Source organism: Oryctolagus cuniculus, chromosome 4 (genome assembly GCF_964237555.1).
Source record: "Oryctolagus cuniculus chromosome 4, mOryCun1.1, whole genome shotgun sequence".
NCBI lineage: Eukaryota > Metazoa > Chordata > Mammalia > Lagomorpha > Leporidae > Oryctolagus > Oryctolagus cuniculus.
In genome coordinates, this window is record NC_091435.1 from 155,561,309 (window position 1) to 155,584,301 (window position 22,993).

Here is a 22,993-nt window from a genome sequence, read left to right on the forward strand (position 1 = left end):
TTGAAGTCCAACCTCCACACCAAGAGAGTTCCCTCCAGACACCTTTATTTCTCCAAGAGCACTCGTCTCTAAGGGAAAAGCTGTGTCTGGCTCCAAGGAAGTTCTCAACACCTTGGGGGTCCCTACTCTCACAAAAGAGCTCTGACTCCCTGCCCACAGCTTCCAGCTTGCCTCTCAACACCTAGTGGAGTTCACAGCGGGAAAGCCTAAGGAGTGTGTTTACCCGGTTGCCAGGGAAACAGGGGCGGGGCCTGGCGTGCAATTCCTCCTGACACAGGTCCCCGCCCATCTCCCCCTGTCCCCTGTTTCGTTACTAGATATTGGGGGCAAGAGAACGTTAGTAATGTGACTATCGGCACCAGAGCAAAAATGTTCCACCTTTCTTCTGTCTCCCAAGCAACGCGGTCCTGCCAGAATAGTTAAGCCACTGGCCTCTTCCTGGTCATTGGCCTTTTAATTTTACTGGTGACCAAGGCACAAAAAAATTTTCTGGTAGAGACCGCTTCTTTCAGGTACCTTCTCTGCTCAGGTACCTTCACACTGCATGTAGTTATTTTAGTTCTCAAGAACTACTTTCACAGCTGTGGTACAGAAATATCTTAAAGTCCTTGAGAACATCTAAAAGGTTAATAATTAGACTTTAATGCACATTTAAAGTGAATATAATGAAGTTTCAGATATACTACACAATAATACATCCTGTGTTTTAAAAATCTTGTGACACACTTGGTTTATTTAAATGGAGTTTTCTTTACATTGAGGTTACATTTCTATCATATTTTAATGAAAGTATATTTGATAATTATTTGTCATGCTCTACACATAGGCATGTGGGACACCTCACTTAGAATTTGGGATTTACAGGATCCCAGTCTCTATGAAAACATCATAAAATCCTGTATTTAGGAGCCAGTGCTGTGGCATAGTAAGCTAAGTCTCCACCTGTGGCGCCAGCATCGCATATGGATACCGGTTCCTGTCCTGGCTGCTCCACTTCTAATCCAGCTCTCTGCTTATGGCCTGGGAAAGCAGTGGAAGATGGCACAAGTGTTTGGGCCCCTGCACCCACATGGGAGACCCAGAAGAAACTCTTGGCTCCTGGCTTTGGCCTGCCCTAGCCCTGGCTGTGGTGGCCATCTAGGGAGTGAGCCAGTGGATGGAAGATCTTTCTCTCTGTTTCTCCCTATTTCTCTCTCTCTCTCTGTAACTCTGCCTCTCAAATAAATAAATAATCCTATAATTAAAATGTATATAGTATTTCACATTTATAAAAACTGTAACTTTCTAGGTCATGAATATGTTCTTAAATTTTTTAAATGACTTGACAGTGTATAATTCAGGATGTTTGTATAAGGGCTCATTTAATTCACACATTCTACAAAATGTACTAAGTCCCTACTTTGTGTCAGTGCTGAGAATACAATGGAATATTACTAAATCCCTAACTTATAGAATTTATATTTTAGTAAGGATAGATAACCATTCAGTGAACCAATCAATAAATCATTTCAGGCAGTGTGATATGTTCAGAAAAAAAAAAAAACAGGATGTTTTGTTATGGAGACCTCTTTGGAATTAGTGTCATAAGTGTCCCTTACATAGGTGACATTTGAGCTGAGACCTGAATGATGCCCTCAGAAGACACAGCTTTTTGTTGTTGTTTTGACAGGTAGAGTTATAGACAGTGAGAGAAAGAGACAGAGAGAAAGGTCTTCGGCCGGTGCTGCGCCAATGGGAAGCCAGGAGCCAGGTGCTTCTTCCTGGTCTCCCAGGGCCACAGCAAAGAGCTGGACTGGAAGAGGAGCAACCGGGACTAGAACTCGGCACCCAGATGGGATGCCGGCGCTGCAGGTGGAGGATTAACCAAGTGAGCCACAGTGCTGGCCCTGAAGACACAGCTTTTTAACCATGAGGAGCTCAAGGGTACAGTCTTTTTCCCACTGCCTTGGCAACATGACTAATGTTAGTTATCACTTGGTTTTTCTCCATTTAAAAAAAAAACTGTCTTCATGTAGTCCCAGTTAAAAGTAGATATAATCATTTATTGTCATCTATGCAAATTCATTCTTCACCTACACAAGGGAGAAGAGATTTCCAAGAAAAGATAGAGGATAAGGGGTGTTATGGGTGGTAAGTTATGCAATGGAACCTGTGACTGGGTGTTTGGGCAACATATTTGAAGGCAACGTAATCACTAAGGGAAGAGATTAAATCTTTATGACTTTCTTTAAGCCTATCCATTTTGTTGCTCCCTTTTGTCTTTTTTAAGATTTATTTTTATTTATTTTATTTTTATTTATTTTAAATTCTGAAAGGCAGAATTTACAGAGAGGGAGGGAGGCAGTGAAAGACATCTTCCATCTGCTGGTTCACTCCCCAAAATGGACAAACGTCCAGAGCTGGGCTTGTCCAAAGCCAGGTGCAAGAAGCTTCTTCCAGGTGTCCCACATGAGTGCAGGGGCCAAGCACTGCTTTTCCAAATGCACTAGCAGGGAGCTGGATTGGAAGTATAGCAACCAAGACTTGAACTAGTGCCCATATGGGATGCCGGCATCCCAGATGGCAGCTTTACTTGATATGACACAACGTTGGCCCATTTGTTGCTCCCTTAACAAATTGTATTAATTGGTAGGAGTCCACATTTGACAATGAAATATATACAATTGTCAGTCCTTCTCAGATATTTGGGGTTAGGGAAAAGAAATCATGGGCATAATCTAAGTGGAAATATAACAGTAAAGCTTTACTGTGGCTTTTCATCTTTCTTTTTCATTTATTTGAAGGCAGAGAGACAGACACACAGAAAGAGGTTTTCCATCCATTTGGTTCACACCCCATTTGCCCACAACAGCCAGAGTAGGTCAAGCCAAAGCCAGGAGCCCAGAACTTCATCCAGGTCCCCCACACTGATGGCAGGGACCCAAGTACTTGAGCCTTCACCTGCTGCCTCCCAGGGCATGCATTAACAGAAAGCTGGACTGGAAGCAGAGTCAGGACTCAAATGCAGGCACTCTAAAATGGGATGTGGGCATTCCTTAGGTGTTTCAACCTCTGTGCCAAATGCCCACCGCAGGGGATTTTCAGTTTCTCAAAAACTATCACAGGATCTTTATGAATGACAGTCACTGAGGCATTACCCTTCAGGGCAAATATAACTAACCTGTAAAATACTGTGGGAAATATTTCATGAAGGAGATAATAAAAAGGCAAAATGAAGGACCTGGAGTTGTAGCACAGCTAATTAAACCACCACCTGTGATGCATGACTCCCTCATCCAATGTGAGTGCTAGTTTGAGTTCTAGCTCTTCCACTTCAGATCCAGCTCCCTGCTAATGTACCTGGGAAGGTAGCAGAAGTTGGCCCAAGTACTTGGACCCCTACCACACATGTGGGAGACCCAGATGGAGTTCCAGGCTCCTAGCTTTAGCCTAGCTCATCCCTGGCTGTTAGGCCATTTGGGGAATGAACCAGTAGATGCAAGATCTTTGTCTCCCTTGTTCTCTCTGTAACTCTGTCTTTCAAATAAATAACAAATAAATGTTTTTATTCTTTAAAAAAAGAGGCAAAATGAGGATGGGCATTTAGCCTAGTGGTAAAGATGCCAGTTAGGATACTGCATTCTATATTATGGTACCTGGGTTCAAAACCCAGCTCCACCTCCTGACTTCAGCTTCCTTCTAAGGCAGGTGCTCGATGCCTCAAGTAATTGGTTTCTTTCCACCCACACTGGAATCTTGGATTGTGTTCCCAGTTCCCAGTGCCAGCTGAGTATTCGGGGGGATGATCCAATGGATGAGAGTCCTCTCTCTTTCTACCTCTCAAATAAACATTAAAAAAAGAAAAAACAAGTAGAGAAAAGTGAAGATGGAAGGACAGAGTTCACAGCAATTTATAAATTCTAGTACCTCATGTGTTGTGTTGCCTTCTTATGTAAAATGTTCACAATTCTCAATATAATTAAACTCACACTTTGGTTCCGAGCATATCTACGAAAGGTCTTCTGTGAGAAACTGAAATGATGACTGATGGTCTCAGTCCTTAAAAACCTGTATAATCCTAAGCGGAATGAAAGGCTGAGGAAAATCCAGGCATTCTGTATATAAAATAAAGCAGTTTTAGCAACACCAGTATAGAGTAAAGCAAAGGACTGTGAAACTAGAGAAAAAAAGATCAAGTCCAGCAGAAATATCCTCAAAGACTGTCCAGAGGAGCTGGCATCTTGGTAGAGGTGACACCAGAAGAGAGATCAGTAATGTCATTCAAGGAAGAGAGAATAAAATGATCCAACTTGCCAAGTTGGGAACATGCAGGCAATATATACAGAGCAGAGAGACAGAGGATAAAGCAAGAGTTTGGGGAGAACAAGACAATGGAAACAGAATGAAAGAAACATGGGTTGGAACTAGCATCGAAGTTTAGACTCAATTTAGCAAATAATGAAAAACCACCAAATATTTTTGACTAGCTGAGTGACTAACTGTAAAGAGTAGATTGAAAAGGAAGGAATATGCATTCACTCTGCTTCTAAGAATGCTTCGGGGCGGCGCTGTGGCTCAGTGGGTTAATGCCTTGGCCTGAAGCGCCGGCATCCCATATGGGCGCTGGTTCTAGTCCCAGCTGCTCCTCTTCAGATCCAGCTCTCTGCTATGGCCCAAGAAGGCAGTAGACAATGGCCCAGGACCTTTGGCCCCTGAACCCACCTGGGAGACCCAGAGGAAGCTCCTGGCTCCTGATCAGCACAGTTCCCGCTGTTGCTGCCAGTTGGGGAGTGAACCACCGGATGGAAGACTCTCTCTCTCTTTCTCTGCCTCTCTTCTGTGTAACTCTGACTTTCAAATAAATAAATAAAAAATTTTTTTAACAAGAATGCTTCTATGGTCCAGGCATTTGAATTAGTTCTCAAATTTGGGGATTTGAGGATTTTTAGAAACAGAATGGCCAGTGCTTTATGGGGAAGAAAAGAAGAGCTGAAAATGATTCTGTAGTTCCAAGTCTGGGTGACAGAGGTTCTTAATGGCACTGAATAAACAATGCAAACAGGCTTGCAGTGGAATAGGTTTGGCTTGGGACATGCTATTGACATGACAAGACTAACATGACATATCCTATTTCCTGATTCTTTCTGGGATCGTCCTAGAGCTATGACCATGACTTATGCAACATCAGAACAGGCCTTTCAGGATGCAGTGCCACAGATACCATTCACAGATGCCATATTATGCTCTTCTAGTAACTGGGGAGGTGCTGAAAGACGAGCTAGTTAGTCAAGGGTTCAAATCATCTTCATTGCACAATGTTGACCGAGCACTCACAGGATACCTTAGCCCAGGTACACTCCAAAGACAATATTCATGCCTTCACAGCAGGACTGTAAGTTGTAAATTATAAACTGCAAAGCATCCCTTATTCTGGGGAAAAAGCAACGATCAAGGGGAGAGGGGTTGGTTTTAGACGCTTTCCAGAAACTAACTATGATCTGGGATTTTACCAAAGCATGCTTAAGAGGATCTGCTGCAGAGGGCAACAACCAGCTCAGGTTGTGGTCTTTCACCGGAACTTTGTATAAGAACTGACATTCTGGGGCCAGCATTGTATTGTACGCAGCACAGAGGGTCAAGGCACAGGCAGCAGGTTAAGCTGCCACTTGCAATGCTGAGTCTCCTTTTGAACAGCTAGTCTGAACCCAGGCTGCTCTGCTTCCAATCCTTATTTACTAATGCAGGGGATGATGGCCCAAGTACTTAGCCCCTGATACTCTCTTGCGAGACCAGGAAGGAGCTGAAGCCTCTTGGCAGCATAGGCCAGGCCCTGCCATTGCAGCCATTTGGGAAGTGAGTCAGTGGATGGAAGAAATATTGTTACTCTGCCTTTTGAATAAATACATCTTTAAAAAGAATTCCCAGTCTTGTACAAGTTACACAATCTCTGTGCTTCGAGCGCGTTACCTGTAAAGCAGGCACGCCTCATTCATTAATCCCAAAGCCATGCCTGAAGATTCTTAGCTGCCTGGCCACGTGCTAGCCAGGTTCACAGAGGTGAGGACCAGTTTGGGAAGTTAGTGTTAATGTGCCCACACGACGATTCACAAGCTGGTTTCACAAAGACTTGTACCTACTGTAAAACGTTTAGTACTGTAACTCCCAAAGGGAAATCTGAACAACAGGTTTGCTTAACATGTACCCTACCAAAAACAGGTAAGCGCTTCTTACGTGCCAACTGTTTTAATGCTTTGCCACTAAAGACGGCTTTAGGATGCAGAGGGTCCTAGCTTCCTGCCGGCGGTACAAACGACTTACCTTCCTTTACAGACACACCTGGCCTCAGGGACACAGTAGGCGTGTCTCCTGTTACAACCTCCCTCAAAAAAACCCCTTAGGCCAAGTCACCAGGATTGGGGTGGTGCGGGGCGGGATGGAGGGGACTGTGAGCTCACACTTACAACAAAGGGCTGGGCGCAACAAACTCAAGCGCCTTAGGTCTTCCCCCAAAGCAGGGCAGCACGGGATACCCCACCCAGCCCCAGTCACAGGAGCCCAGAGGCCTCCGCCCTGCTGACAAAAGAGCTGCGAGGGCGCGGTCGCGCGCAACCGGCGTGGCGCAGACACAACAAGGCAGTAAAACCCGCCCCAGCGCAGAGCCACGTGACAGCCCGCCGCGCCCCGCCCCCTCCCCGGTAGGGCTGGGTGCGCCTCGAGAGGGGCGGGGAAGCGGATGGGGCGGGACGGACTGGCGCCGACCGGAAGTGACGAAGCGGCGTCTCTCGCTGCGCGCAGCGACGTGGCGGCGGGGCCGGCGCCCGGCTGCGGAAGTGGCTCCCGCGTTGGGACTTGAGTGTTTGTGTTTTGGTTCTTGAAGGAGCCGGCGGCCGGCCTGAGGGGAGGAGGCGGAGGAGGGAGGAGGAGGAGGAGGAAGAATTCGTCGGAACTTGAGCGCCGGCGGCGGAGGAGGAGAAAGGAAAGAGAAAGGCGGAGCGCGGAGAGGCGGAGACGGAGCCCGGCAGGGGCGGCACCACGGCTCCAGCCCCGCACGGTCCGGTGTGAGGCGAGCGACGCGAGGAGACGCCGCCGTCGCCGCCACAGCCTCCGCTTCGCTGCCGTCCTTCGGGCCACGCTTGCTCCCTGCCGCCAGCAAGCTGCGGTGCCGCGGCCCCGCGTGCCGCAGCCGCAGGTAACCAGACCAGCCTTCCCCTGTGCAGAGCGGGTCTGGAGCTGGGCTGAGCCGCGGTCTCCATCCTGCCCGCGGCTGTGCGGGCGGCGGGGCCCCCAGCACGTCCTCCCCGACTTGCGCCCGTCTCCGGGACCACAGAGCTACCGCACCCGGGCCTGTCGGCCTGCCAGCCCTGGTGACTCATGCCGCCAGGGGTTCTGGTGGAGACCGCGATTTGGGGACTGGGTGAGGGAGCCGACGGGTGTCACCCTCTTCCCTTCTCAAGATGGCGCCGCGGAAAGAGTACCGGAGGCCGTGGTTCCGCCCGGCCTCTCCAGACAGCCCGGGGGTCCCAGGGAGAGCCGTGCAGGTTTAAGGGAGGAGGGTGGCGGGACGGCCCAGAGCCCTGGCGGGTACTGTTTGTTCGGGCGATCCGGAGTCGGCTCTCAGCTGCTCAGGTGTTGCAAGCAGGGACCGGGGCCTAGGGCAGGTGTGGATCTGGGGAGCTCCGCCTACCTTCGAAAGATGGGTAATGGAAGGGCTGGGAGGCTCAGCCAGACAACCGCTCTGGAGACTGGCAGGTGGCGAGCCGCAGCTTTAAGGAAATTAAAGGTAACTGGGCCGCCGTACAGCTCCCTTGGTGGGTAAACCAGGAGACCTGCCCTGATGCTGTCTTCCCTGGGAACTGGTCAGCCCCTCGAGACTTTCAGACTTTTTAAGCTCCTAGCATCCTAGTTTACGTATTTGATTTTTTTTGGCCTGGCTTAAGTGGAATCAAACTGTTACACTACTCCGGGAATATTCTGGACTCCTCAGAAACTTTGTTCTTTTCACTGTCGAATGCAGATAGTTTGAACACTTAGGGTTGTTGTAAGCAAAGTACTTGGTAACCATGCCAGGCACAGAATGAGTACCCAGTGATTTTTTGATCAAAGAGGACCTAAAAAGAGCAAAAGAGCACTACAGAACACTAGTTATTTCCAAGTTTAAAAATGCATACAATGCAAAGTCCTTGTTTGGCAAAACTGGGAGAATTCTCAGTAAGTGTGAATACGAGTAAATGCACGCAGTTTTTACCTTGTTAATATTACGCTGTTTTTGATTTATTTCCTGTTAGAGATCCTTGTAGCATAAGGATTCAGTGGCTTCAAAACTTAGAAGGCAAACGTAAATCACAATTTTGCTTGACTTTTTTATGGGTGTCTGGTGTTTTCCCTAAATTTTCAGAAGTACTGTAGAAATTCAGAACATGGTATCCTTGATAAATGATCAGCAGTTTTGTAGATAAGAGGCTGTTGGGAAGTGTTTCAACTATGTTTATTCCTGAAAGCGAATTGGTGCGTTTTCTGCCTATACGACATTCTATTGGTGTTTGACATGTAACCAAAGGGCCACTTTAGTTGTCCATTCAAACCCTGCTGTATGATAGGTACTGTATTAGAGATTATATATATTGTATCACGTGATTAACTGGCAACTATGCAAATTATGTAGTTTGAAAATTAAAAAATTGGCCCAGACAGAAATTGGTACTACCAGGATTAAACTCCCAAGTTTACTGTGTTTGGGACAGTATGGGGAAGTAGTTTTATTTGTACCTTATGGTGTGTGTTCGTTTGTTTTTAAGATTTATTTATTTGAAAGAGTTACACAGAGAGAGGAGAGGAGAGATCGAGAGAGGTCTTCCATCCGCTCGTCCACTCCCCAGATGGCTGCAACAGCCTAAGCTGCGCTGACTCAAAGCCAGGAGCCGGGAGCTTCTTCCTGGTCTCCCATGAGGGTTCAGGGGCCCAAGGACTTGGGCCATCTTCTGCTGGTTTCCCAGTTCATAGCAGAGAGCAGAATCAGAAGTGGAGCAGCCTGGACTCGAACCAGCACCTGTATGAGATGCCAGCACTGCAGGCGGCAGCTTTATCCTCTATGTCACAGTGCCAGCCCCTGTACCTTATGTTTGGAAGCAGCTTAAACATCATTTCATCTGTAAATATATCAGCATGTACTGTTAAAGACGCTTCAAAGCTGGAGTTTTAGATAAAGCCAAGAAGTGAACTTAATTGTCTAGAATTAAGATATCAATATATTAGTGAATTGTCAATAATATGTCTCATAAAAACTAAAATTTTATAGGGAAGGCGAATTTCTTATATGAGGTAACTCAGTGAAGTATAGCTACATTTTTAGAGAGGAAATCATATTTAGTATATTAGTAAGCATATAATCATATTTTTATTAAAGATGTGAATAGGTTGAAAAGTGCTCTTCAAATATTTGCTAATTCCTTTGAAATTGAAAATTAGCACATTTGGGAGCCTTGGTTGTGGTTGTGATGTAGCAGGTAAGCTGCCACCTTCAGTGCCAGCATCCCATATGGGTGCCTGTTCAATTCCTGGTTGCTGCACTTCCCATCCAGCTCCCTGCTGGGAAAGCTGGGAGGATGGCTCAAGTGCTTGGGCCCCTGTACCCACGTGGGAGACCTGGAAGAAGCTTTTCTGGCTCCTGGCTTCAGTTGTGGCCATTTGGGGGAGTGAACCAGCAGATGGAAGACCTGTCTCTGTCTCTCCCTCTCTCTAACTGAGCCTTTCAAATAAATCTTAAAAAAAGAAAGAAAAAAAATGAGCACTTTTAGATACTGGTAAGAAAAGAATTTGCCTTCAGGCTAGTTTTCTCCAAATGTGTTGTTTAATAGAAAATAATGGCATATATTGTAATTCCAAAAACTACAAAAAAAAGGTAGTATTAGTAAATAAGTCACTAATAGTTGCACCACATTAGAGAATAGCCATTAGCATTTCTGTGAATGGTATGTGAGGATAGTTTTACATCTTTCAGCCTCTGCACATACAGCACTGGGCTCCTTAAAATGTTTGCCCTAAAATTACCATGAATGAAAAGCATGCAATAACAGATTTTCAAATAACTATAAATTGTGGGAATCTAAGAGCTTTCTGTTTATTAATTTCCCACAATTTTTTTTTAAGATTTATTTATTTATTTGAAAGAGTTATATAGAGAGAAGGAGAGGCAGAGAGAGAGAGAGAGAGGTCTTCCATCCACTGGTTCGCTCCCCAATTAGTGGCAATGGCCAGAGCTGCACCAATCCGGAGCCAGGAGTCAGAAGCTTCTTCCGGGTCTGCTACGGAAGTGCAGGGGCCAAAGGACTTGGGCCATCTTCCACTGCTTTCCCAAGCCAGAACAAAGAGCTGGATCAGAAATGGAGCAGGCTGGGACTCAAACCGGTACCCATATGGGATGCTGTCACTACAGGCAGCAGTTTCACTTGCTATGTCACAGCACCAGCCCCCCCCCAAAAAAAACAATTTTAACCCAAGTATTTAATCCTGAATTCTAGAATCACCTCTCAGGTTGCCTTGCTTTGAGACTCATCTGTGTCTCAAATCTGTCACAGTAAGTATGTGACCTCAATCATGTTACTTCTCTATGCCTCTGTTTCCTCCTTTATAAAGATTGTAATAGTAACTAACTAAAAGGTTGTAGAGTGGCTGTGCTGAAGTACTAAAACACTACCTGGCACAAAGTTGAGGCTGTGATAAAGGTTAGTTTAAAAAAAAAAAAAAACCTGAAGATTACAGACTGATTTTAGGCTCACATTACAACTTTAAATTGTTACTTTTAAAAAAGATAGTGAGAGGTGAATATTGTAGCCCATTGGTTAAGATACCTCTTGGGACGCTACCATCTCATATCAGAAGGACTGAGTCTCTGGTCTGTTGCTGATCTAGCTTCATGAAAATGCACACCACGGGAGACAGCAAGTGATGCATAAGTACTTGGGTTCATGCCACCCATGTGAGAGACCCGGATGAAGTTCCAGGCTTTCCATTTTGGCCTGGTTTAGCCCTGACTATTAATAGCCAGCATTTGAGGGTGTGAACCAGTGAATGGCATTAATAGTCGTTATTAGATTTACTTTGGCTTACTGATTTGTATATTAATTACTGCGTATTTGTTTCTTTACAGGTTTCTTTATCTCCAGAAAAAAAATTGGCACCTTGCATCCTGGAAGTTAATTTAAGAGTCTGAAATTAGGGACTTCTTTTAAATTTGGACATGGCTAATCGAGGAGCAACAAGACCCAACGGGCCAAATACTGGAAATAAAATATGCCAGTTCAAACTAGTACTTCTGGGAGAGTCTGCTGTTGGCAAATCAAGCCTAGTGCTTCGTTTTGTGAAAGGCCAATTTCATGAATTTCAAGAGAGTACCATTGGGGGTGAGACTTTCTTTATTCCTGCTTCATTTGTTTGAATCATACATTGACACAAATATTTTGGTGTTCCAGTTGGGTGTCTGTGAATACCTATGTAGGCAATACAGTCAAGAAAAGAGATATTTAGCCGATTTAAACTTTAAAGTATACCTTGGTTTTTGTTACAATGACATCCAGTTTACATTTTTATTTTTTTGTGTGACTAATGGTTGTATTTTAGCTGAAACACACATACACACATGAGTAGAGTCAGTGTCCAAGTAATGAGATTTGATTGGGTATGTATTTCTTGATCATAATTAGAAGCTTATCCAAATAAATGCATGTTTGTACTGTTAATTGGTTTTAGGATGAATAGTAAAAAATGTTGGCCTTATGTTCTAATTCTGTGTAACTGAACTAATTATAATTATGCCAATTTATAAAATTAAGTTTTAATTATACACTATCAGGATATATACAAATGACTTTCTAGGGTAAGGAAAAAGTGAGTAATTAATGGAAACAGACATAGCAGGAAAGTGGAACCTGGAGAAAAAGATGGAAGAGGAAAAAGAGAACATTGCACACAGTTATGGTAGAAGGGCAATGAGGGGAAGAAAAGATAAAGACAAAAAGGACACAACTAACAGTAAATTATTGTCAAGACTGGAAATCAAATAATTGAACCTAATTAAAGAAACAAAATATAGCAGGGGCAAGGGAACCTCTTTTGAACTTCAGTTTGATCTGTAAAATGAAGCTTTTGAATTTGATGTCGGGGAACCATTGGACTTCGTGATTCACAGTGTTTTGCAAGGCATATGAAATTGAGTGGTACTACATTTTTTAAGGTATTTATGAATGTAAGTTTTTATAAAGGCAAACTTTTGAAATACAAGACAAATATATAACCATTGGTGTATAGCAACTTGGAACCAATCTTTTAGAAGCAAAATTTTATAATGTGCATTTGGCAGATGTTCTTAACCAAATGTGCTTGAATTTTATTTATAATCTCAGACCCTTCTAGTAGAATAAATTACAGAAGTCTTGCTTACTTTTTCCTACAAGGGAAACATGCTAGTAAGCGGTATGAATATTTCCAGTTTAATAGACTCAGCAGTATAATGGTGATCATCAGCTTTTCATTTGTATACCATGTTAGAGTGTGTTTATTTTTTATTGTTTTATGTTTTTTGTAATTACTGAACATCATAAATGTAGTCTATATCATGGGCCCTTTGAGTCACAAGTGTTTAAAGAATGGTAATGCACTTTATATTATGCATCCTTTTTAGTGTCTTTTTATTGTATCTGTTTCATAATGAAATAGTACCTTAAGAAATTTTGACCTTCTCCAGAAGTAGCTTGGGCCAAATCTATCTTACCTTAAACCATTTGTTTAAGGCAATGACAGCATTTCCTGAAAAACATATAATCTGGGCCAAATGTCTGGGACAAATGGGTTTAGAACTTTCTGTTTGCTACCATTCTTCCCCTTCGCTGTGCATATTAACTCTTCTTTGAAATATATATTGTAGTTCAGAGGTTAATTCCTGAGACACTTAGCTTGAGACTAAGACTAGTATTGTATTTTCATTTTGTTTTGAATAATCCAGTTATCTCCTAAGTTTTTTTTTCCTAATGCACATCGAAAAGCATATTTAAAGGAGAAAACTAGCCCCATATCAGTGCATTATAAATATTCATCTGTTCTGATATGTGTATATATCTATATATACACACACACACTCACATGTATATGTAGTCTGTGTTTCCATTTAACACTATTTATTTGAAAGAGTGAAAAATAAATCTTCGATCTGTTGGTTCACTTTCCAAAAGCCAACAGCAGGCAGGGCTGAGCTAGGCCAAAGCCAGGAGCCAGGAATACCATCTGGGTTTCCCACATAAGTGGCAGGGATCCAAGAACTTGGAGCCGTCATCCCTCGCCTTCCCAGGCATATAAGCAGGAAACTATATCCAAAGCAGAATAGCTGGTACTAGAAACAGTGTTCCAAGGTAGGATGCGTTTATCCAAGTGTAACTTAATCCATTGGTGCCACAGGCCCACTCGCATTTTATGCACTTTGCTAAACAGCTTTATCTTTAGGAACTAGAGTAGATTATGATAATTTAAGCATTTCAAGATTTGAGTGGGGCCAGCACTGTGGCATAGCAGGTAAAGCCACCATCTGCAGTACCAGCATCCTGGCTGATTCACTTCCCATCCAGCTCTTTGCTATGGCCTGGGAAAGCAGTAGAGGATGGCTCAAGTCCTTGGGCCCCGTTGTACCTGCCTGACAGACCCGGAAGAAACTCCTGGCTTTGGATTGGCATGGCTCCAGCTGTTGTGGCCATCTGGGGAATGAACCAGTGGATGTAGGGTCTCTCTGCCTCTCTGTAACTCTGCCTTTCAAATAAAATAAATTAATCTTTAAAAAATAAAAAAGTTTGAGCTATTTGAACTTAAGCCCAGTGTCCATAACTTGTAGGTGATATGTGTTTGTTTTGATTGGTGCTTGGTAGATGTTATCTAACAAATGGACCTGGCTAACTACTTTACGTTTCAGAAGCTGGATTTCTGTTGTTTTTGTTAGTCAGCTGTTTATATCTAGTAACATTGGGTATTGACCTCAAAGGCTTATTTTAATTTTTAGTCTGTTTCCAGGGTAGAGAACTTAATGCTGCACTCTTGAATTTTGTGGGTTATAGAACCTTCTATAATATGTGGTTCTTCCTAAAAATAAAAACAGAGTTTTAAGAATCCTTGTTGGTTTGCCATACCATATACCCTCTTGACCCTCAGACACGCTTTTTAATTTTTTTTATTTATTTATTTGAAAAGAAGAGACAGAGACAAAGATCTCTTGTTCACTTGTTCACTCTCCAAATAGCCCACAACAGCCAGGGCTGGATCAAGCCGAGGTCAGGAGCTGGGATCAGTCCAGGTCTCCGCTGTGGGTGGCAAGGACCTATACTAGAGCAGTCACTTACTGCCTCCCACAGTCTTCATTAGTAGGCAGCTAGAATTGAGGAATGGAGCCATGACGCCAATCCAGAGACTCCAGTAGGGGAAGGGAGCATAAACAATAATGTGTAGTTCGGCAGTTTTTTTTTTCTTTTGTAGAGAAATGTTTCATACCACAGTTTTAATCTTACGTGCACTAATCAAGAGACATAGACTCTAAAGTTTAGGTGACAGAACTGTACATGGAAATCTTATAATTCCTCTTACTAGTGCAGTGATTTTTGAGCTTTAGTTTAACAGCAGTGGTTCTCAGACTGCTCTCTTCAGAAGCAGTTGAAATGAAATAGTACCTCAGAAATTTTTACCTTCTTCAGAAGCAGTTTGGGCCCAATCGATCTTACCTTAAACCATCTGACTGCCAATGGCAGCATTTCCTGAAAATCACACACATTCTGGGTTAAATATCTGGGACGAATGGGTTTGGAACTTGCAACCCCTTCGCAGTGCATATTAACTTCTTTGAAACATGTATTGTAGTACAGAGATTAATTCCTGAGACACTTAGCACAAGACTCAGACTAGTATCACCTAGGAAATTATTATACTACAGATTCCCATATTGAATCAAAACAGTGGGGCCGGGCAGGCAATCTAGGTTATATCAAGTTCTCCAGATGATCCTGATGTATATCAGCATTTGGGAACCACTGCTTTAAGTATTCTGAGTAACTTATATTTATAGTAAAGATTGAGTGTTCTACAAATGCAGTAATTTCTTTACTCTTTTAAATGTATCTATTTGGAAGGCAGAGTGAGAGAGAGGAAGAAAGAGATTTTCCGTAATCTTGTTCACTCCACAACTGACTACAACAACCTGGTGTGGACTAAGTCAAAGCCAGGAGCCAAAAACTCCATCCTGGTCTCCCACATGGGTGGCAGCAGCCCAAGTACTTGTATCATATTCTGCTTCTTTCTTTCCCTTCTCTTTTCTTTTTTCTCTTTCCTCTTAAAGATTGATTTATTTATTGGAAAGAGTTGCACAGAGGAATTAAACTTACTATTAACACATTTACCTTAAAACAATTTGTGACGGTGTCTGTCTCAAGAATAAAGCATTGTACAGACCAGCATTGTGGCTCAGCGGGTTAAGCCGCCATTGCAACGTCAGCATCCCATATCAGAGTTGCTGGTTCATGGCTCAGCTACTCTGTTTCTGATCCAGCTCCCTGTTATGCACCTGGGAAAATGATGGAAGACAGCCCAAGTACTTGTGTTCATGTCATCCACGTGGGAGACCTGGATGGAATTTCAGTCTTCTGATTTTGGCCTAGCCCAGCTCTCTGCCTCTCACACTGTGTTCGCTTGCTTGCTCTCTGCCATTCAAATAATCAGTCTTTTAAAAATAAATTTACAAAGCATTATGGTTAAGAAAGTGGACCCTGTTTCCAGATTGTTTGGTTTTAAATTCTAGCTCCATCACATAGGTGCTGCGTGGTCTTAGACAAGTCATACTCATTTATTATCACCTTTTATGAAATGGAAATCATTGTATGCTCTTTGAAAGAGTTATTTGAGGGTTGAGTTAAATAATGCCTACAAAAGTTCTTAACACAGTTCCTAATAGACTAAAAGGCCTAAGTAACTTGGGTTCTTCTGGAAGTAAGCGTTTAAGATTTAATTTATTTGAAAGACAGAGTTAGGTAGAGAGATAGAGGTCTTCCATCCGCTGGTTCACTTCCCAAGTGGGCTAAACAGCCAGAGCTGAGCCAATCCGGAGCCAGGAGCTCCTTCTAGGTCTCCCACATGGTGCACATGCAGGGACCCAAGGACTTGGGCCATCCTCCACTGCTTTGCCAGGCGCATTAGCAAGAGAGCTGGATCAGAAGTGGAGCAGCTGGGACTTGAACCAGCACCTGTATGGGAAGTTAGAGGAGGAGAAAAAGAGCAGTAGAGAGATTTTCAGACTGCTGGCTCAGTCCCCAAAAGGCCATAACAGCCCAAGGCGGGCAAGGCCAAACCCAGGAGTCCCACATGGATGCGGGGGCCCAAGGACTTGGGCCATTCTCTGCTGCTTTCCCAGGCACATTAGCAGGGACCTGGATCGGAAAAGGAGCAGCCACGTCTTGAACCAGTACCTATTTGGAGGTAGGTGGCAGCTGCACTGGCACCTTCTATATTGGTTTGTGTCACTTAAGACCCAAAGAAAATCACCCTTTAGTAGTCTTAATGTCAGCTCTCCAATTTCCTAGTTCAAAATATTATCTGGTGTGGCTATTTTAATATTCCTGTGAGTTGTAAGTCAGCAACTGTTGTAGGTATTTGGAGGCTGAACCCAGTGAATGGGAGTTATGGGTTGTGTGTGTGTGTGTGTCAAATTTTTTTTAAAAAGCTAAAAATTTTATCTAGATGTGAAATCATGAATGTCAGTTTTTGCTATGTCTTTTTTTTTTTCTTAAAAGATTTATGTTTATTTGAAAGACAGAGTTACAGAGAGGCAGAAGCAAAGAGATCTTCTATCCACTGGTTCACTCCCTAAATGGCCACAACTGCTGGAGCTGGGCCAATCGGAAGCCAGAATCCAGGAACTTCCTCCAGGCCTTCTATGCAGATGCAAGGGCCCAAGCCCTTGAGTCATTTTCAGCTGCTTTCTCAGACCATAGCAGAGAACTGGATTGTAATTGGAGCGGCTGGGCCTCAAACCAGCACCCACAAAGGATGCTGGCACTGCAGACGGTGGCTTTACCAGCAACACCATAGTGCCTGCCCCTTTGCTGTGCCTTCATTTGTTGATATTCTGTGATGCTGTTGAAGTATTCAAAGTTGCTTTGCAGAGTGATTTTGTCAAATAGCTCCAACTTAGTGAATGGACTCTTGATTCACTGATTTACTGCTTGTATTTTGTATACTAAGAAATAATTAGGTTGTCTAAAATTCATAGACCTAAGTTTCTAAAACTACTCAGTGGTGGCAATAAAAGATGTACCCCTTGTTTAGTATGGTAGACATGTTGAATAACCATACAGTATAATCTGATGTTATATGTCACTTTTAAAATTAATTTATTAAAATCTCCAACCTTTTATGAGCATATGTCCTCCTAAAAGAAGATACACATAAAAAGGAAGTGTATTTATTCTCAAGAAGTGTTAGATTCTCAAGAAGTCTATAAATTTGCATAAAATTTATTGAATGGACTTTGGGATCTATTTTGGCTGAGTTTAGTCTCTTGCTAGCTTTCTGGTTTTTCTCTGTCCTGAATATTTAAGGTTTCTTGTTGATCTTTTCATTGATGAAGTGAGAGGCATATGAAAGAAAGTAGGTTTTAGATAACAGTGGGTGCTGTGGAGTGGTAAGCTTTTTAAAATTACCTTTAGATAGAGAAAAAACTGACTTTAGTAAAAATGTGGAATTTTTGGAAACCTATTCCATTCCTTCTTTGAGGTTGTATACCATAATTGATGTTGTATAATCTAGCTTTGAAGCATGCTGAGTTTATGATAGGATAACACCATTCAGAGGCATTGTTGCATCTTGTGGAACAGCCTTTTTATATAGGCTAAGAAAATCTAAGATCGAGGAAAGTAACAGGAGTAATTCCAGAGATTTTTTTTTTTAAAGATTTATTCATTTATTCAGAAAGTAGAGTTACAGAGGGAGAGACAGAGATCTTCCATCCACTGGTTGACTGCAAATGGCTGCATGCCAGGAGCTTCTGGATCACCTGCTCACGTGGGTGCAGGGGCCCAAGAACTTGGGCTGTCTTCTGTTGCTTTTCCAGGCCTGTTAGCAGGTAGCTCAATCAGGAAGCAGCTGGGACTCAAGCCAGTGCCCAGGAGGACACTGGCTCTGCAAATGCCAGCTTAACCCACTGCTCCACAGCATCAGCCCCCATTTTTTGTTTTTAAATTATTGACTATCTTGATGTAAGCATACATTCTGGCTACCTAATTAATAAATTCCTCAAGGTGAGAGTGAATATTGTTGAAGTCACATGTTGGATTTTGAAGATAAATAATTCTTAGTACCTCACAAATGTTGCAATTCTTAGTACCTCACAGATGTTGCAAAACGGTATTTCAAGTGTTGCTGAACAACATTCATCTCCTTTTCAAAGGAGCAGGTGAGGAAGGAAGGGTGGATGCAGGATGAGGAACCAGTCACTTAACGGTCTTTTAGCCTCAGTTTTGACAGTTGAAGATACCAGACTTTGGACTGCAAAGAACGTAATCTGATAAGTGACTCTGGTCTGTGTAATTATCAGTTGCTTTCAGCTGTTCTTTGTCAAAAAAATAGTTATCTTTGTCTAAAACTAAAGCCAGAGTATATCTTACTTAGTTGCTGTCAGTTCTGTTTGAGATCTAACATAAATAGAATTCTTTGTCTCCTATCACATTCATAAGTAATTTGTAGATGTTAGAAAAGTGTAATTTCTAAGAAATACAGGGTAATTTTAAGATGGAATACTATAAGATGGTTACTTGTTAGAATTGCATTACATAGAACTTACATGACATTTTCATAAGTCTCATGTATACCTTACATGGCTGTATCTGGAAATACTCATTTTATATAGAAGAAAATACTAAGGCAATAGCTCAAGGAGTTTTCCTGATGTTTTCCAACTAAGTTACAGCTAGAATGCAAGACAGATGTGTTTCTTCAATGCCACTTGTGTTGTGGAGTTGAGAGTGTGACAGTGTGCGTGTCTGTGTTTGTATGCATGCAAGTCTGTGTTTCCTTTGTTATAACTAGGGTATGTGTGGCAACCATTCTGTAAAATACTTGACAGATATATTCCCTCTTGATTTTATGTATCACTTAAGCAAAATAACATGAAAGTGTTTTTTAAAAAACTAAAAGGATATTAGATAAAAATTTAAATTACCCACACTCCTAAATTAAATTACCACCACTGTTTCTCTCTCTCTCTCTTTTTTTTTTTTTTTTGGACAGGCAGAGTTAGAGAGAGAGAGAGAAAGGTCTTCCTTTTCTGTTGGTTCACCCCCCAAATGGCCACTGCTGCCGGTGCACTGCGTCTATCAGGAGCCAGGTGCTTACTCTCGGTCTCCCATGTGGGTACAGGGCCCAAGCACTCGGGCCATCCTCTGCTGCCCTCCTAGGCCACAGCAGAAAGCTGGACTGGAAGAGGAGCAACCCGGGACAGAATTTGGTGCCCCAACTGGGACTAGAACCCAGGGTGCCGGCGCCTCAGGCGGAGGATTGGCCTAGTGAGCCGCAGTGCCAGCCATCTTTTTTTTTTTTTTTTTTTTTTTTAAAGATGTTTTTATTTATTTGAAAGTCAGAGTTACACAGAGAGAAGGAGAGGCAGAGAGATAGGTCTTTCATCTGCTAGTTCACTCCCCAAATTGGCCACAGCAGCCAGAACTGTGCCAGTCAGTCCAGGAGCTACTTCTGGGTCTCTCACATGGGTGCAGGGACCCAAACTGGGGCCGCTTCCTACTGCTTTCCCAGGCCATAGCAGAGAGCTGTGTAGGAAGTGGAGCAACTGAGACTTGAACCAGCCCCCACTGTTTCATTTTTATATTATCAAATACATCATACTTCAAATTTTAACTATTTCATTACTTTCAGATCAGTCAAAACTCAAAAAGTTTTGAAGAGTGTGCAGCGAAAAGTCTCCTTGTCTTTTTTTGGGGGTGGGGGGGGGACAGGTAGAGTTATAGACAGTGAGAGACATAGAGAAAGGTCTTCCTTCTGTTGGTTCACTCCCCAAATGGCCACTATGGCCGGCGCTGCGCCAATCCAAAGCCAGGAGCCAGGTGCTTCTTCCTGGTCTTCCATGCGGGTGCAGGGGCCCAAACACTTGGGCCATCCTCCACTGCCCTCCTGGGCCACAGCAGAGAGCTGGACTGGAAGAAGAGCAACCAGGATTAGAACCCGGTGCCCACGTGGGATGCCTGCACCGGAGGCAGATGATACCGAGTGAGTCGTGGTGCTGGCCTCCTCATCTTCTAATCCACTCAGTTCTGTTTCCCAGAGATGATATTAATTTGTTGTATATCCTTATAAAGTTACTAAAAATCTATCTCGTCCCGCTTTTTTTCAAAATTTAAACTTACCAGACCTCTTAATATTGCTGAGAAACAAATTACACCAAAACTTAAAAATTTAAAATAATTCTGCCATCCCTCATGGTTCTGGGCAGCTTACTGGTGAGTGGGGCTTACTGTGTCAGCTTAGTGTTTCTGTGGTCTTATGGCTTTGCAGCCAGTACTGGGTCTGAAGTCATCTTAACATACCAGGAAGTTGGTGCAGTCTTTTGGTCGATACCTCAGCTGGGGCTGTCAGCTAGAACATGGATGTTTGGCCCTGCCATCTGGCCTGGTGTTTTGCACAGTGTTATGGTGGGTACAAGACTGTCCCAAAAGTACTAAGTGGAAGCTGAATTGGCCTTTTTATGACCTAACCCCAGGAAGATGCATAGTAACAATTCTCTGTACAGATTCAAGAGAGGGTTGTCAGTGTCATCCTGTAAGATGTGATGTGGGAAATCTTGGTGTATCCATCTTAGAAAATAAAATTTGCCCCATTTTCCTTGGCTGTTAACAGTGTTCCTTCCAGTACATGGATCTTACTAATAGATGTTTAATCAGAGCTCTAGTTATAGATTGTTTTATGTCTTTGGCTATTATAGTGCTACAATAAATAGCAGTACCTAATCATTTTTCACATAATGTAAGTATGTAGTATAAATTTCCAGAAGTGGGTTACTTTGTCAAAGGTTATATACATTTGTAATTTTTATGAATTTTTCCAATTGCCCTTCAACCAGCAAGGTACATAATGCCTATTATCATAATGTACTTAGTACATAAGTGTACTCTGTACATTTGCGATCTTGCCATTCTTGTAGATGAAACTTCACTTTTCCCAGTGAACGAGGTTGAGCATCTTTACATATTTTAGAACACAGTGTTTGACTTTCTGTGAACTGTTTATATAAGCTCATGGTAATTAAAAATTCATTTATAGTAATCATGCTATTGTGTTCTATTTCACTTACTAATAATAATGTCTCAGTATTCTGCATTCAGTACCTAGTAATGCACTTTATTTTTAACCATTCCCTTTGTAGTTTTGTTTGCTGTTTTAGTAGGTATCATCTAATAGTGGGTATCATCCTAGAATTTTTGCCCCCGTACCTATTTCTCTAAGATTGATTTCTAGATGTGGTTACTGAGCCAAATGGAATCTATTGAATGAGAGCAAAAGAATGCCAGCCTCTGTCACCTTTTTGTCTCTTTTTTGGGTGTTTTGGCATAAATAATTACTTTCTGGGATTATAGGTTTCCTGTAATTGATAATCTGAAATTTAAACTCTTTCCTATCTCTTCTTCCTCCTTTAACCTTTTCCATTCTTATTGTATAAAAGTCTCAGATTAGGGCTTTTAAACTTTGTAGATAGGCTTATTGTTAATCACATTTAAGACCAGAGATTCTTTAAGGTCTGGGAGACTCCCTTGAGAGCTGGAAAGTATTATGTGCTATGGTTTTGTTAGTTTGGTTTTTAAGGTTTATTCATTTGAAATGCAGTGACAAACCTTCCATCTGGTGGTTCACTCCCCAGATCCAAGTAACTTCAACAGGTTGATGAGGCCAAAGCCAGGAATTCAGTCCCCTACATGTATGGCAGGGACTCAAGTACTTGAAGCATCATCCAGTGCTTTCCAGGTGCATTACCAAGGGAGCCAATTGGAAGCAGAGTAGTTGGGGCTCAGACTGGCACTCTGGATGCTTGGGTGTCTCAGGCAGCTGCTAAAGCTGCTGTGCCATGGTGCCTGTCCTTTGTGCTAGGTTCTTGAACCAGAATAAAGGGGTATTATTACTAAGCAGGGATGGGATGGTACTGTTACTAAGGGAAAGAAGGATTCTTCCAAAAATAACCTGGATACTATCCTTGTATAAGAATTTGATAAAGCACTGTAGGACTATTTTTTTTTCCTGAGGTTGTACCGAAAGTGACTCTTGCCTTTTTTTGGTTAAGATTTATTTTTTATTTTATTTTTAAAGGCAGAATTATAGAAGAGGGGGCAGATCTTCCATCTGCTCATTGACTCCATATAGCCACCATGACCAGGGCTGGGCCAAGCTGAAGCCAGGAGCTTCTTCTGGGTCTCCCACATGGGTACAGGGGCCCAAGTACTTGTAACATCCTCTGCTGCCATCCCTAGGCATACTAGCAGGGAGCTGGATTGGAAGTAGAGCAGCAAGGACACGAACTGGCACCCATATGGGATGCCAGGGTCTTCACAGGTGGAGGCTTATTAACTGCTACACCACTCCACCAGCCTGAGAACTGCTTGCTTTATTTTTTTATATAGATGAGAGGGAGGGCCAGAGAGATCTTCCATCTGTGTGTTCACCACCCATCTGGCCACCACTGCCAGAGCTAGACCAGGCCAAAGCCAGGAACTGTATCCTGGTTAAGGCTCGATTCCTTGAGCCATTTTCTGCCTTTCTAGGCACATTAGCAGGAAGCTGGATCAGAAGTGGAGCAGCTAGAACTCAAACTGGTACTCTGCCTGAATCCATGGTGCTGTGAACCCACTGTGCCACAGTGCTCTCCCCAGGACTGTTAATGCATACAGTATCAGTTGCATAAAGATAAGATGACTTTTTAAAAAATACTTTTTCTTGGTTTTTA

The 22,993-nt window shown here is 42.8% G+C and overlaps 1 protein-coding gene across 2 annotated transcripts in view; it reads left to right on the plus strand.

The window, feature by feature from the left end:
• The first annotated feature begins 6,659 nt into the window (after nt 1-6,659).
• RAB5A (RAB5A, member RAS oncogene family) overlaps nt 6,660-22,993 on the plus strand; it is a 33,521-nt gene continuing 17,187 nt past the window's right edge. The window contains exons 1-3 of one of the 2 annotated variants that reach the window (XM_070072849.1): nt 6,660-6,674; nt 6,857-7,168; nt 11,126-11,378. In XM_070072849.1, coding sequence (XP_069928950.1) covers nt 11,216-11,378 — 163 coding nt within the window. In that variant the 5' untranslated portion in view covers nt 6,660-6,674; nt 6,857-7,168; nt 11,126-11,215. Of the gene's footprint in view, nt 6,675-6,721; nt 7,169-11,125; nt 11,379-22,993 lie in introns of those variants that run through there. The other variant, XM_002716204.5, reaches the window with a different exon arrangement.